At 33.3% G+C, this 12,406-nt stretch overlaps 1 protein-coding gene across 1 annotated transcript in view; it reads right to left on the bottom strand.

The window, feature by feature from the left end:
- Positions 1 to 366: 366 nt before the first annotated feature.
- CSMD3 (CUB and Sushi multiple domains 3) overlaps positions 367 to 12,406 on the bottom strand; it is a 1,276,067-nt gene continuing 1,264,027 nt past the window's right edge. Inside the window, 4 exon segments of the mRNA XM_030304305.1 lie at positions 367 to 2,330; positions 6,603 to 6,738; positions 8,831 to 8,918; positions 11,731 to 11,843. Of these exon segments, the coding sequence (XP_030160165.1) occupies positions 2,171 to 2,330; positions 6,603 to 6,738; positions 8,831 to 8,918; positions 11,731 to 11,843 (497 nt within the window). The 3' untranslated portion in view covers positions 367 to 2,170.

Genomic DNA, 12,406 nt, shown 5'->3' with positions numbered 1-12,406 from the left:
AATACACTACAGAAATATTGGAAATCATCAGATATACCCGAATTTAGATACTAGTGTTAAAATATTTACATCTAAGGAAAATTCTAAGACGAGATTGTTAGGATACTGTAATGTTTAGTGGGAATCTGTTTACTTCTAAAAGAGTGTCACACTTGGGGAACGGCAAAATATAAAGAAAAACACCCATGTCTCATTACTATGTTGCTAAATAAGTATATATAATATGCAGTTTGGAACTTTAAAACACCAAATAAATGTAGGCTGTTTATTCCTTTTGCTATCCAGTATACTAACAATTTTGAAAAGAATACACATTTTACAAAAGCAATTATCCATTTTTATTTTGTTTACATTGCACTGAAAATTTACATCATACTTTTACAAAGTTTTTTTTTCATAAAAATATACTTCTTTACAAAAGTGTATGCATTAATATAAGAGGAGTAGCCAGTTGCAGAAGAAACATTGTTTAAACAAGATCTTAAATGTATTAACCTTAACATTAATGAATGAATCATTGTTATTGCAGTCATTTGAATAAACAAGAATAAATAACTGATGGCATAAAATTTAAAACAGCATCCTGTCAGTAGAGTACAATGTTGAGAAAATTGTATGAATTTCCAAAACAATGTATCTCAAAGTGGTTTACAAGAAATTCACTAAATGTTGTAGAGATAGATCCAAGCAGCGCTTCTGGGTGCAATGATTTCTCTTAGGCACTCTGTCTCATGATACAAAAAGTCGAGACTGTTTACAGAGTTATCCGTATTTGAGAGGGACATCAACAAAGAGTTCACACTGGGTACATAATTTATTCAATGAAGTAAAACATGCTATAAAAGGAAGACAATGACCTATTAAACCAATATGCTGGCATTACCGTGATACAGTTGTAAATGAGCCACCAATAACTTGCAAATGTGTATCTTAATTTGACAGTGAAAGAAACCTGTCATATCTGAAACATGCTTCTTACGAATAAGAGTATAGAAAGTTTAAAATGTGTGAAAATTTGGAAAACCTATGCCTTTAGGAAATAACTTTATATTGGTCATTTGAAAGTGTAAATTTTTTGTAGTCATTATATTTATGGGCTGGGCCAAAATGTATGTCTAACTCACTGTTAGATAAAAGTTCAAAGCTTAAAATCTTACATTTTTAACTCATTGTTGATAAAAGTTCAAAACAATGTTAAATAAATTTGAAGGCTCATTTGGAAGGAAAATGGCATATATCATCAACTAAATGCAACAGATTAATAGGTTCTGTTTGGTCTTTCGAAAACTTTGGAGAGTGTGGTAAAGGATGGTAAGTTTGGTGTCTCAAATAACTGCAAAATCATCATTACTATAGATAATTTTTGCCAGCTCGAGTGGTTTCTGGGTGACAAAACAGATCGAAGCAAGGTTTTAAACACCGCCCCATGGCTTAGTGAATAATCTCGGTTATAGCATAATGAGGGAAATTGGGAGAACAGCACAATGATCTTGCCATTTACAGAAACTATGACGACCAATATAAAAATAGAAGACAATATGATACTGAAGGACAAGTACCAGAAGGAATCAAATCAGAGAAGGCAATCTTATCTCTTCTGTGGCATAAATTAGCTCATAAACATTTGAGGGCATGACTCAATCTGAAATAACCATGGAGATCAGGAAGACAATGACTCGATTAACAAAAATGAGTAGCTGACAGAGTGGTGTGAAATAGACTCATGGGCATGATGTGGCTCATGACTGTTAAAGAGAAGTCAGTGGTCTATTGACTTTTGTAAGTATAGCTCTTATTTTCTACCCTATATCTTTTTTTTAAACCCAGTCCCTCTAATATACTTTATAAAGCACAGAAATACTGATAGTGGATGCTCCTCCAATATATGCAAAGAAGTTTATGTTTTAGAATAATCTCCTTTTTAAAAAAAGCAAATAAACTGTGAGTAAGCACTCCCAGAGTGCAGCCAAATTTCTGTAAAACTCTCCATGGTAAACATGAAGAAGAATTAGGGTCCAGTTTATGAAAAAACACTCTTCTCTATCATTCCTCAGGAAAAGGTGACCCAGCAAGTCCTGAAAAGTGTGCTTTAATTTGTTTAGCAGTGAACTAAATGTGCACTGTGTTGTGTCGATTTCCACGCTTCTGAAGAAGGCAAAGAGTTGCCGTGTTATACCATTGTGCAGACAGTGTTCAAGTTGGGATCGAATCGTACTGCCTTCCCTTCCGCTGACTTTGCATTGGTGTCATACATGGGGTTTTCAAAAGCTGCTTGGCCATTGTTATTTTCATGAACTGAACATCCTGTATACTGTGTTTTGGGTGCAGTCCTGTTGATGAGAACATGGATTAGCTATGTGTTAACTTTCTAGAAATAGCAGAGTGGGGCTCAAACATAACATACTTGAGTTATCATTGTTACTGCATAATGTAACCTCAAAGCATTAATTGAGAAATTATAAACTCAACAGATCAAATTTGAACAATTTACCTGTCACTTTAAAATCCTGAGTGACTTTTATTATTTAATATAATACGTATTAATATACAGTACCAATCTGAGTAATACAAGTATCAATAATATATTATGACTAATCTCATAAATTTAAATTTTCTGATGCAACAATAATCGTTATGAACTAGCATGTATAGTATAAATTATGATAAAATAAAATTTAAATCTTATTACTATTCATTCATTCATTCATTCATCCATCAGATATTTACTGAGCATTCATTATGTACCAAGCATGATCCCGGGCATATGCATATGGATCCTAGGCATATCACTGTAGTGATAGAAAATAATTAATAAATAAATATTTATTAAAAAATAATAAATAAAACAAAAAGTAGGTAATGAGAATTGTTCTGATGAAAAGGAAAAGAGTTGATATGACAGGAAGGAACTGGGCCCCACTTTTGGAGGAGTAATGAGGAAAAGTACCTCTGCAGAGATAAAATGTAATCTGAGACGTGAAGAACAAAGAGGAGGCAGTTCTGCACTAATTAAAAAAGGATTTCAGAAAGAGCAGACAACTAACACTGAGGCCTAATTTGGGAAGATACTTGGAGTATCCCAGAAACATAAGTACTCAATTTTCTTTAAAATGATATACATTAGAACAATAAATTCAAAATCTCAAAGAAGGATTCAAAAATACAGATTTGAAGCCTATACATGCACCCCGATGTGTATAGCAGCATTATCAATAATAGTCAAACTATGGGGAGAGTCCAAGTGTCCATTGATTAATGAATGGATAAAGATGTGGTGTATATACATGGAATATAACTCAGCTCTCAAAAAGAATGAAATCTTGCCATTTGCAGTAACATGGATGGAGCTAGAATATATTATGCTAAGCACAATAAGTCAATCAGAGAAAGACAAACGCCACATGATTTCACTCATATGCAGAATCTAGGACAAAACAGATGAACATAGGGGAAGAGGGGAGAGAAGAGAAAACAAACCACAAGAGACTCTTAATGATACAGAACAAACTATGGGTTGGTGGAAGGAGGTGGGTTTGAGATGGGCTAGATGGGTGATGGGTGTGAAGGGGAGCACTTGGGATAAGGACTGGGTATTGTATGTACGTGATGAATCACTGAGTTCTCCTCCTGAAACAAATATTGCATGGTACATTACCTAACTGAGGTTTAAATAAAGTTTAAATTGAAAAAATGATATACACCAGAACAATAAATTCAAAATCTCAAAGAAGAAATGACTATAGATAATGAAGTCATGAAAATAGTTTCCAGAGTTATTAATAACTGAACATTTGGTTTTACTTAACAAAACACACGGGTCCTAGGATGGTTGGCATAACCTGCTGATCTTGAATTCCTGCTTTGTTTCTTTATTTCCCTCTCTTTTGAGAAATTCTTATTTCTAGTTTCCCACACCCCACTGCATAATTTGAGGACATTTGCTATGGTACAAAGGCAGACTTGCCCCTACCTGTTTCTGGGACCTAATTCCTAAAATGGATACATCTTAAAAGAATTTGGTTTCTCAATTCCTTTGTTTACATCCAAACATCACAAATTTCAACTATTTCATCTTACTTTATTTGCTATTATGTTCTGTTCTGTTCTATTCTATTCTATTCTATTACTATCCCTAATGCATTTTCTGAATTTTTCTCCATACTAACAATTGTTAGATGATTTATACAGCAATAAATTTGATTAAAGCTATCTTAAGTTTTTTTCAATGACATTACCTATATAGACATATTGCTTAAAATTTGCTCTTGCCAGGTGCATAATTCTAATGGAAAGTATTTGTCTCTCTTTTTTCAAACTAGATTCACAATAAAAACCAGGAACAACATCATTTCCTTCTAATTAGACAAGAATCATGAAGATAAAAAGAAATGTCATTTTACTAATGTTAAACAACAGCTTTATGGAAAATAATGTCAAGTTTCAGGATAGTTTATGCCGTGAAAAATTTACTTGAAACAAACCAAACTTTTAAATATAAGAGCTAAATCTATTAAACTCTTCGGAGAATACATACAGGTAAATCTGACCATGATTCATGACATTGAATATGGCAATGGTTTCTTAGCTCTGACACCACAAACACAAATAACAAAAGAAAATAGATAAGTTGGACTTTATCAAAATGAGAAATTTTTGTACATCAAAGGACAAGACACTATCAAGGGAATGAAAATACAACTCACAGAAAGGAAGAAATATATCAAACCATATGTATGCTAGGAGTCAACTCTCCAAAATGTATAAAGAACACTTACAATCAACAACAAGACAAACAACACAATTAAAAAATGGGCAGATACTTGAACAGGCATTTCTTCAAAGAAAAATGGCCAAAAAGCAGTGAAAAGATGTTCAATGTCATTAGTAATTAGGGAAATGCAAATCCAAACCACAATGAGATACCACTTTACACATATACTAGGGTAACTATAATTAAAATAAGAAAGAAAAAGAAAAGAAAACAGAAAATACCAAGTGTTGGCATGGATGCGGAGAAAGTAAAACAGTTATACATTGCTGGTGAGAATATAACATGGTGCAGTTGCTCTGCAAAAATTTGGTGCTTCCCCAGTAAGTTAAATGTAGAATTACCATATAAACCAGCAATTCTATTTTGGGGTATATACTCAAAAGAATTGAAGCATGTGTTCAAACAAAAAGTTGTACACAAGTGTATATATAAACACTATTCACAATAGCCAAAATGTAGGAACAAACCAAATGCCCATCACATGATGAATGGACATATTTAAATAGAACACATTCAAACATACCACAGAATATTATTCAGCCATATAAAGGAATGGAGCACTGATAAATGCTATAATATGGAAGAAACTTGAAAACATTATGTTAAGTTTAAGAAACTAAATAGAAAATGTCACATGTTACCTGATTCCATTGATATGAAATACCCAGAATAGGCAAACAAATACAGACAGAAAGCAGATTAGCAGTTGCCTAGGGCAGGGGTGGTAGGAATACAGAATGACTGATCAATGGGCACAGAACTTCCTTTTGGAGTGATGAAAATATTCTGGAACTGGCAATGATGGCTCTGGGACACAGTGAGTATACTAAATGCCACTGAACTATATGCCTAGAATGGTTTAAATGGTTTTAGGTTATGCGTTTTTTACAAAGATAGTTTAAAAACAAAAAAAGGATTGGAACAGATTTCTTTATAAATAAATATAGTGATGATTTTTTTGTTGTTGTAAATAAAATCTGATATTGACAAGGCCTAAGCAGCTGCTAATATTCAATTATTACAAATTTATGTAATATTATATATTACATATATATATATGTATATATATATATATATATTATATATATATATAACTCTTAGGTAATCTAGACTGAAACGTGTAATACAAACATCAGTTTTGAGAAAAATGCATTTAGGTAATATTCATTGAATTATCTGGTTGTCTCTCTATATATTTTCTTGATAAAGGATAGTCCCAAATAGCAGACAATTACATAATAAAGCCCCTGACTTGGATTATTGTAATGGACTTAGTAAAACAAGGACCAACTAATAATATGGATAATCGTACACTAGATACGTCAGAAATATAACATACTGATTGCATAATCTTCTAAAAGCAGCAGAAGGAAAGGAGACAGTTAGAAGACTTTACCAACTGTCTGCCTGGGTAAAACTGGTCAGTATTGTGATGTGCGCTACGAGGTTTGGTCACAAACTTCTCTCCACTTCTCTAAATAAATGTGGCAGCAGGTATCACCTCTTCAATGTCAACGTTAACCTGGCTTTTGTATCTCTAAATTCTTATCATGGATAATGTAAAACTAACTTATACAATTAAGTACGTGCCAGGAAATTGACAGACAAGAGTAATAAGGGTTAAGGTGAATGTGCAAATTCACTGAGCAATTTTTGTTTTGTGATGTTGGCATGGTGGGGGGCAGGCAGGGGGAACCAGGTTTTTAAACCTGTTGCACTATTTGGCACACACTGAAAAAAAAATGGAAGTTACAATTTGAACTAGAGTAGTAAAAAGAACATGAAATGGAAGATTTGGGAAAGGTTTTATAGGTAAAATCAACAAACTTACCTCTGTTTATAAAGATAAAATCCAAATCCTGCAAATATAAGTGCAAAAAAAGGCACAAGAATAGCAATGGCCACAGAACTACTGTTTGTACCATGAGGTTGATTTGAAGAATTTGAGCCTTCTGACATATTCAGTCCTATAAAATCAAAAAAAAAAAATCAACTTGCTTTTATCACATGATTTTTTATTTTTATGAATCAATTATTTTCTTTCCTTGTCAAGATACCTACTTGGAAATGTATATAGTAAACAAAAATAATTCAGGAAACTCCTTCAACTCATTTCCATGCAAGTTTGTGCAGTGTCTACTATGTATAAGATATTTTTCCAGGAAAGGATACAGAATAAAAAATAAGTAGTCTCTGAACTGAAGAGTTTATACAGTTGTAGAAAGAATACAATGACACAAAAAAGCATATACATCAGGCATGAATTAATGATCAATGTGCTTTAGGAAGAGAAGGGGTAATTCCATCTGGTGGTATATAAGAATATATTTTGGAGAATACAATGAGCTTGGCTTTGAAGAGTCAGTAGAACAATGAATGGAGGAGGAAGCAGGACCATCTTAAGCTTAGAAATAGGAGGGTGAGTGACATATTTAGAAGACGTGACAAGCACTAGGTGTAGCTGTGTGGAAAAGATGTGGAGGTAAGTATTATCTGTGTGGTAGGAATAGGCTGCTAACCTGAAAAAGCTATGGCCAGACCCCAAAAAGCCATAAATATCATTCTAAAGAATTCAAACTTGTATCTATTTACAGTGAAGGACAAGTGGAGGTATTTAGAAATAAAAGGCCCTATGATAAGACACACAATTTAGGACAGTGGGTAGGGTGGAATGAATGAACTTGAGGGAAGCCAGACTGGAAGCACGTGTACATCAATGGTTAGAGGAAGAACCCAAATAGAAGTGGAAATTGATCTCTATACTAACATACTAGGAAGAGCATGAAAAGACAGAAATGGGGGAACATTTTGTAGTTAAAAATCAACAGAACTTGTTTGTGAGGATAAGTGGTAAGAGAGCACAGGCTGAGAAGTGTTCTACTTGGGGATGGGGAAACAGTGAAGACATTAGCACAATTAGGAAATGAGAAAATCAGGTTTGTCAACGTGTTGGCATAGGACAAGGGAAGAAAAAATAACAGACATGTTATTTTTTGTTTTTAGGTTCCCCAGAAAGAAATAGCTGCTTTTTTTTTATAGGTTCTGTCTTAGACATGTAGTTTTTGTGATGCTTTTGAGACTAGTATGTGTAAACATCTTGCATTAAATTGCACAACTGTGTAACTGTACTGTATTAATGAATGTTTTATTTGGTTTTCAAAACTAACATACTTTTAGGCCAAGACATTATCTGAAATGAACATCTTATCATTTTTATTTACTTAGAGAAAGCTAATTTATTTTTTTGATAAACAGTTATATTCAATTAAGTCACACCTTAGTCCAAGTTAATACCTTCTTACCTACCTTATTTTTCCAGGGACTCAGAATATTTACATAAGCATTCAAAGTAATGGAATTTTTAAGATAAATACTAAGTAGTAGTTTTTAGAGCCTGAGTTTATTCTTTATATGTCAATACCACTATATAATAATGGAAGACAATATACTTTAGGAAAATTATATACCGAAAGCTATGGCAATAATTATATTCAAGCAAGACCATTAAATGTCTATGTATATTTTAAAAGAGTTTAAAAGAAGAATGAAAAAACCCTATGCCTCCCACTACAGAAAATTTACATAGCTGAATAGCACAAAGTCCCAAAAAGGGGTCTATTCCTCAAAGTTATTTTCTTTTTCAGACCGTATGAATTTTTCAAAGTGCTATTACATTTTCAAAAGAGAAATAAAGTTACAACAATATTCAAACTGAAGAGAAGTACTGCAGTTCTCATGAGATAAAATAAAATAATTTACAGTTTAATATTTTCTTTTCTATCTGTATCACTTTTCTCCTTTTTCCTTGCTAAAGGCAAGGCAGTGTGTCATATTTATTAGACATCTGACAAAAACCAAACCCTGTACAGCATCGGTACATAGAGAATCAATATTTTGTGTGATTATTTAAAAGCCTTTCAAATTTTTCAATGTATAACTTACCTGACAAAGCCAAATTCAAAATGTAGTAAGTGTGCCTAATGTACAGAATACACTGTATTTTCTTATGATGTCTAGAGTAATAAAGGAACTACATGAAAATGAAAATGAATACATTACCTAGTCTTTGTAGTCCAAATTGCCCATAATCTTTGCCCTGAATAAATCCTTGAAATACATAAGTTGCTCCATCAGGCTCAGCAGAAACCTAAAAATATTTGTAAGGTTGATTAAATCTGAGGATTGGAGCCGGCTATATTTTCCAGCCTTAATAAATATCCAGTTTTACACTTAAATGAATATTATACAGAGTTCCTTCTTCTTTATTTCCCTCTGATATAAAACATGGCATACTGTGCAAATTTGCCATTAAAAGCAAAAGAAAATTTTTGTTTTTAAGTAATTAGGATATTAGAATATAGGGGGTTGGTCATTAATATAATTATATAGATATATAGATTTCTCTTAGGCTAAGAAGCCTACTGTCAAAAAAAGGCAATTAGGGGAGTCTGGGTGGCTCAGGCAGTTAAGCATCTGAGTCTTGATTTCAGCTCAGGTCATGACCTACAGTCATGAGACCGAGTCCCAAGTCAGGCTCCAACCTAGGCATGGAGCCTGCTTAAGATTCTCCTTCTCCCTCTCCTTCTGCCCTTCCCCCCTCTAAGAAAAAGAGGGAGGACAATGATATGATTAAACAGAATAAAGCAAATGATCAATTAAAAATTGGGGTGTGCAGTGGCTCAGTCAGTTAAGCGACTGACTTTGGCTCAGGTCATGATCTCACAGTTCGTGGGTTCAAACCCCACATCAGTTCTGTGCTGACAGCTCAGAGCCTGGAGCTGCTTTGCATTCTGTGTCTCCTCTCTCTCTCTCTCTCTCTCTCTCTCTCTCTGCTCCTCCCCCACATATGCTGTCTCTGTCTTTCAAAAAGAAATAAAATGTTAAAAAATTATTAAAAATTAAAATATAATAAAACTCTACTTTGTAGATATGATTACTGTTTAGCATGTATGCACTCCGTCTTCCCCTCCCACCAACCTTCATGGGAAGAATGCCCCTTTCAACTCATTGGGTTTGGTCTTGTGATTTACTTTGGCCAATGATTCATGGGTGGAACTGACAGTAGGTCAGTTCTAAGTCTGAGCCTTAAAAGGCATGTTTCCCATGAAAATAAGTGAAAGAAGCCAGACACAAAAGACTACATATTATATGATTCCATAAATATGAACATCCAAAACAGAGAAATCTATAGATTCCAGAAAATAGATTTGTGTCTTCTTAGGGCTAGGGTGGAGGTGAGGGACGAATGGGTAGGGTGATAGCTAAAGGGTGTGGAGTTTCTGTTTGAGGTGATGGAAATATTCTAAAATCAACTGTGGTGACGGTAACACACATGTCAATATACTTAAAACCACTGAATTGCATATTTTAAATGGGTGAATTGTAAGGAAGATGAGTTATATTTCATTAGAGCTATTTAAAGCAAGGGGGCATGTTTCCACTTTCCCCCTCAGAGCTTCTGACCTCTGACAAGAGAATGTGCTCCAGCCTGGGCCCCAGAATGAGACATCTGGAGCAGACCTGAACTTGCTACCACAGCCTCAAGTGGAACACCCACAACTAACCCCACATACATGAGAAAGAATGAAATACTTGTTGTTTGACCCCAAGATTTTGTGGCTGTGTCCATTGCTATAAATGCTATTACATGTACCTTGCATGTGTGTAAAATCCTATTTTTAAAAAATGCTTTACTTATGTAATGTGATTTGATTTCATAAATAAATTAAAAATAGACATATTCCAGTGTTCCTGATAACTAGTAATGTGACTTTATTCTGAAGTTTGTTTTAATTACCCAAGTCCTTTAGAGTATTGTAAAAGTCCTGTATAGTATTGTTACCCAAGTTACCAAGTTACCCAAGTCCTGTATAGTATTGTAAAAGTTAAAAACCTTGAATCCTCACCCTAAAAAGCAAAATATCATACCAATCCATCCATAGAAGTTTGACATTTCAGAAACAAGTGGTTTATTCTTTATCATCAGACATCACACTCATTTTGGTCATTTTTAAAAATGAAATGCTTCTAAATAGAATAGCTTAAACTCTAATATTTAAACAAATGAATTCATTTTGTTTGCTTCCTAGATAAAATAATACAACTAAACTATTTGAGTGCATTGAAGACATGAATTCATTTCCAATTCCATGAATAACAGCAGATAGGGAAATAGGATAAATGTTTTTACCTCCTCAGGCACTAAACTTACAGAAACCTACGACCTACTATCTTTCCTTCTAGATCTTCCTTGTAAAAGAAGACCTGTTGCTTGAGGGGATATAGTCAGAGCTCTCCTCATTGTTTTTTAGCAAAGACTCCAGGTCAATTTGTGAATGGAAGAGTAGTTACTTCCAACTGCCAATTTAGAAACTCCATTCATGTAAGGGGCTGAATAGGACAGGGTGACTCCATGGTGAAGCTATGGCAACCATCTCCCCAAATGAAGTAATTCACATAACTTTCTTTTCATAAACAACTTTATAAAATATTCTAAATCTGTTAAATTTAGAGAAAAAAACTTAAATGTAATGGCATACTTAATTTTTTTATGCATTTTGTAAATATGTTGTATGTGCCTTAAATAGTAATTCCAGACAAAGAATGAATTATATTTTATCCAGATTTACTTTGCATAGTACTGGTCATAGACAAAATACATTTGATGAAAGCAATGAAAAACTATGACTCTCATACACATAAACATTACAAATATAAGCATATTAATCAGAATCCAATAACCCTAGGTATAACATTCTAGATTACTAAGTATTTACATTGAATCTTTTTTCCAAACAAAAAATTTACCCATAATAGTAATTTTCCCATTTTATATGTGCATGTGTATTCATAATTAGCCCAATTTAGAAAACCACCTTTTTTTTTGGAATTTTAATGACAAACCAAAGCACAAATTGGTTACTAAAATCAGCAGAAGATATTTAAAACACTATACTTACAAAGCCATCCATGGCCCAATTGTCCTCCTTCATTTTCTTCACAGAAGCATGCGTTGGTACTTTAATAAGGTAGATGTGTAACATTAGGCGAGCTTCCTGGCTTTTATACACCCCTGTAAAATGTAAGGACATTTTAGTCTACTAATTTTGTAAATAGTTATGCTTCATTATATTATCTTTAACTCCTTAAATATATAAGGTAATATATGTGAAAAGAAAAGGAATCAAACAAGGCCAAGTCAAGGCCAGCTTCATTCATAAGGCTTTCTACAAATCCTACAGTATATGTTAATCTCTCATCTGAAATTCTCAACTTGAATTTTAATTGTGGGGTTGAAATTACTTATGTTATTAAAATTAAGTATTACTGTTCTTAATAACATCATTCCATGATATTACAAATAAGATGACTTCATTCCCCAGTAAGATTTAAAATCTTCAAGGATGTACAACAAACGTTAAAATCCCTCATAGGTTTCTTAATAATAAATTGGGTGCCAACCCTGTGAAAGAGTATTGTAAGTGCTGCTGGAGCCACAAAGAAGAATATATACATTCCTATCTAAAGATAGGATGCTTAAAAGCATTTCCAATGAAGTAGGAAATGTAAGTCACATATATAATCAACTAAAATACATGAAAAAATATGATAAATAAAAGGCCAGAACAGAGAGGG

The sequence above is a fragment of the Lynx canadensis genome, chromosome F2, assembly GCF_007474595.2.
Source record: "Lynx canadensis isolate LIC74 chromosome F2, mLynCan4.pri.v2, whole genome shotgun sequence".
Classification (NCBI taxonomy): domain Eukaryota; kingdom Metazoa; phylum Chordata; class Mammalia; order Carnivora; family Felidae; genus Lynx; species Lynx canadensis.
This window is presented reverse-complemented; position numbering and strand designations above follow the sequence as displayed.